Source organism: Lepeophtheirus salmonis, chromosome 8 (genome assembly GCF_016086655.4).
Source record: "Lepeophtheirus salmonis chromosome 8, UVic_Lsal_1.4, whole genome shotgun sequence".
Taxonomy (NCBI): domain Eukaryota; kingdom Metazoa; phylum Arthropoda; class Copepoda; order Siphonostomatoida; family Caligidae; genus Lepeophtheirus; species Lepeophtheirus salmonis.
The window spans coordinates 8,002,559-8,006,968 of NC_052138.2; the positions used below are offsets into that span (position 1 = coordinate 8,002,559).

General features: G+C 35.6%; 1 protein-coding gene across 1 annotated transcript; it reads left to right on the forward strand.

Annotated features, from left to right (window-relative positions):
* Window positions 1–2,599: 2,599 nt before the first annotated feature.
* On the forward strand, window positions 2,600–3,192 carry LOC121122899 (uncharacterized). Its single transcript, XM_040717980.2, has 2 exons — window positions 2,600–2,658; window positions 2,717–3,192. The coding sequence occupies exons 1-2, from the start codon at window positions 2,653–2,655 to the stop codon at window positions 3,110–3,112; spliced, it is 402 nt and encodes a 133-aa protein (XP_040573914.1). The 5' UTR covers window positions 2,600–2,652; the 3' UTR covers window positions 3,113–3,192.
* The last annotated feature ends 1,218 nt before the right edge of the window (window positions 3,193–4,410 follow it).

Consider the following 4,410-nt stretch of genomic DNA (forward strand, 5'->3'; position numbering starts at 1 on the left):
CAATATTCGGGTGGCGAACTTTACAGGCCTTGTTCTCAATTAGATTCCGAATGGAGTAATCAACTAGATTCAGATCATGGTTCCGAAGGGGCCAAAGCTTCTTGGACCTGAAGTTCATGCTACCATCCATCCACTCTTGTACAATCTTAGCAGTATGGACCGTAGCCAAGTCCTACTGAAATACGTACGTGGCATTGTTGGACTTATTCATGGTCGTAGTGATCTATGGAACCACATTTTCCTTGAACACCATCAAGTAGCCCGCGGGTGGGTTACCTGTATCCAATAGGAAACCAAATTGCAGGCATTTTTTCTTCAGTTGATGCCACAACCCTAACATCATCAATCGAGCGGTGTTTGGTCTTTGTTTCTGTCCTGATGCTGTTATCAGCCTTCCCGAAGCATAGCACTCTATCATTTTGCTTGTTGTAGAAGGGGTCAATGATAAAGGTCATTTAGTCAGAGAAAAAAATTACCCGGTTGCTGTTGTGCTGCAGATCATTCAAGAATTGTTGAAGACCTTGCCCACAGTAGACCGATGTACCTTCTGCTCTTTGGTGAATTCTGATATTTTCATCTTTGTGTTTGACCTTAAATGCATCCATAACGTCTTCAGGCTTCACTTTGGTGGGTCTTCCACACTTTCGTTTTTCTTTAAGGTTATTCACATCAGCCAAACGATTTCTGATCCGACAGACTGTGGTCTTACTGTCGTTTAAGGCCTACGTTATGTCCAAGGTGATCCTCCCGGATTAAATTGCGTATAATGGCTCTTCTTGCCTCCATCGTGACATATACAGAATTTGTGTTTACAAAATGTACATTGCACATCAATCAAAGGCTTAGAATCCAAGCTTATCAACAATAATGGGAACTTTAAGATTTAATAGACAATACCTTTTTAAAACTGTATTTTTAGAAGGTCTCATTACTTATTTCTACAACCGGTATGTTAATTCTTTATTAGATCATCGAGCTGGAAACATCTTCCTCATAAAGAAAAAAATTATAGAATGATCACCTAACTTAGTCGTTAATAATTGTAAAAATGTGTATTTAAAATATTAATATTCAGGTATTTATTAATATAATTATACTTCCCTACACTTTTTTTATAGAATATAAGTGATAGAATAGAATCGAAGCGACATGTTTGTGGCCAGTTTTTACGTTAAAGTGCGAGTTCTACGCCAAGTCTTCCAAATGCCCTCCTTATAATCAAAACTGAATACATAGTATACCGATTACTAAACAAAGTTTTCACCCACTTTATATTATGGATTTTTTTTGTACTTAATATCAAACTTTATTAGAAGACAATTCCTAATTAGACATATCGTAATAATAATATAAAACTCAGACTTTCATCAATAATAAAAAAGCCCTTATTCCCTCAAAAACGTGCTTCAGCTAGAGTAGAAATAACGAACGAATCTAAGTAAATTGGCTTGGTTCAAGTTTTGTCATTTCTCATTTATTCATTTGCAGAGGACACTTAAATTCTGTCCACGATTAATACTCTTCTGGATTCAATTTGCTTCAATATGATGCAATCAAGGGAATTGTGAGCAGGCAAGGATGGAGGCAAGAAAAGCAACTTAAATCCAAAAATGTCTCGGGGGTTTAAGTAGTATTTATATTGTGTACCTGCGAATTGCAAATTATTTAGTCAGTGATTGAAACCTTTCCAAAGTTTGATTCACAATTTTCTAGGATGTACTGTATATTATAGCAGTTGTCTCCTCCCATAAGACGTATCTTTATTCGATATGCATACAAATGATGGAGATCAGTATAATTCCTACCAAATTTTGCACACCTTGACATTGGAGCACAATATGCCTGAAGTCTTATTACAGATGTGATATCATATCTTGAAAATGCGTCCAGATATAACAATATCTTTTTTATAAATGCAGAATATTAACAGCTGAATATTTATTAAGTACAGACCTTATTGAGTTCAATTCATAATATCTCTTAAAATCATTAAGAAAAAGTTTGCCATAATTCAATTAACAGCCGCCACATTCTACACAAATCATTTTATTTTCCTCCATTTCACCAACTTGAGTCATAGATCCTTCATTTTATACATGTTACTTTAATACCTTACAGTTTGTAGTGTATAACCTGTATGTAGACACATTTTTCGATTGTAATTATTCTGAAATAAACATATTAAACAATATTCGTTGTAGGTAATGAGTTTTTTATTTAAATTTAAATAAATGTCAAACATAACATTTTCAGCCCTTATTTTACTCTTATACATACATAAAAAGAATACAGGACTCATTTGGGGGAAGAAAGAATACAATTTTTAAACTTGGGGTCTAGAGTTCCACAGATTAATATACAAAATAATTTGACCTAGCACTTTAAATTTTCAAATGAAGTATCTAAAAATATAAGTATAAAATGTTAGTATTTTTAAAAATATGTATCTAAAGACGGAAGGAAACAATGAAGTGCAGGGATGAACTTACGTAGAGGAATGCGTAGCTGCGTCAACGCCCATTTTTTATGAATAGTGCAGCAATGAACAATTATGTATTGAATTTGTCTTTAGATGATATCACCTACTATAAAAGGTTTAAAGAACTTGGGTAATTGTATCAGTTGTAATCCTCCAATATTCAACTCAACAACATGAAGGTCACAACACTCTAAATAAAAAATAATTTGACTTTTTAATTTTCTTTTTCCTTTACAGTCCTTCCTTGCTTTATCCGCCATCTTGGCTGTTGCATTCTCTGCACCTTCCCATCCCTACAGACCCGCTCCCTACCATCCAGCCCCTGCTCCATACCACCCTGCTCCTTCTCCCGCCCCAGCTGCTTATCAATACCAATATGCTGTCAGTGATGAATATGCTGGACTCAACTTTGGAGCTGATGAGGCTCGTGATGGATACTCCACCAACGGAAAGTACTCTGTTGCCCTTCCTGACGGTCGTATCCAAACTGTGTCCTACAATGTTGCTGATGCTTACTCTGGCTATGTTGCTGACGTTACTTACTCTGGAGAACCCCAATACGCTCCTTATAAATCTGCTCCTGCCTACAAACCAGCTCCTGTCTACAGACCTGCCCCTGTCTATCACGTTTAAGGTTTAATATTGTCAATGTGTTATATCAACTAAGTCACTTATTACGTATTTATTTATTTGAATAAACATATTTTAAAGAATGACGGTTTTGAATAGTCATAATAATCCATTTTTATTTTAGAAACTTTATCAGATATGTAAAAGGTGTCAATTAAAGATTCTTGGGTTTGAAAAAGTAGTGTATTTCATTCACACGAAAGCATGGAAAGGTATTACATAAACGAATTAATCCTCTTTTCTTCTTCATGATTTCCTTCATCCTCCTGGGGGTGTTGGTAGCAAGACTCTCCAGAACTCTCGGATCCAAAGTTTCCCATACAGATTTTACCATTTTGATTAGCTTCTCCTTAAATGCGCAAAGGGGCGGACTGTTAAACTTTTCTTCATAATGCTCCACAGATTTTCGATTGGATTAAATTTTGGACTATTCCCAGGCCATTGGTAGATGCTCAGAATAGCTCCCCTGGATCACAAACGAGTCATGGTAGGGAGAGCAAACTTCTCAAGAATTTTGGTCTGATAGTAGACCCTATCAATCTTCTTTTTGTTATTCACTATATTAATATCACTCACTCCCAGAGCCCCAAACCATAATTTTTAGAGGATGCTTCACAATTGGTACGTATGGAACCTAATCCTTTTTCTTAGGCCATAAGAAAATTGTTTTGCAAATTATTTGAGCCTATGATTTGAAAGAAGTTTTTATTTGGCAAGACAAAACGTTTCTTGTGATTTAGACTCCATCACAGTTTGTCTTGGCAATAACAATCCCCTTTTTCTTCATTTGGTCTGTCAACAGGGGCTTGCAAGCCTGCTTGTAGGCCTTAGCACCAACAGATTTCTTTAAGTATTTTCTCACAATCTCTTTAGACACCATGTAAAACTTTGCAGTCAGCCTAACTGACATTTTCCTCATAGTGTAGTATTCATGTTTTCCCACAAGCAACACTATGTATAAGTATGATGATTGTTGAGCAATGTGTACTCTTAGGGCCCGCCCACAAGGTAAAAAATGTTTAAAACCTCATCGAAAAATAAACATACATACATGATACTATATACTAGGTGAGTCTAAGGCTATGAGAGGGTGAAGGGGTTTAGGATATTTCAGTAGGGAAAATGGGATATTAAAAAAGGGAAGAAAATTATTATAGAACTATATACCCGATACAGCATTTAATTCATTTACATATACCGGCAGTTGATATTTCATACAACTGTATGCAATTTCTTAGAACTGCATGAAAACTTCATCTAAGAAATATTGAAGTGGTATCGAGCGTGCATGTAATAGAAAA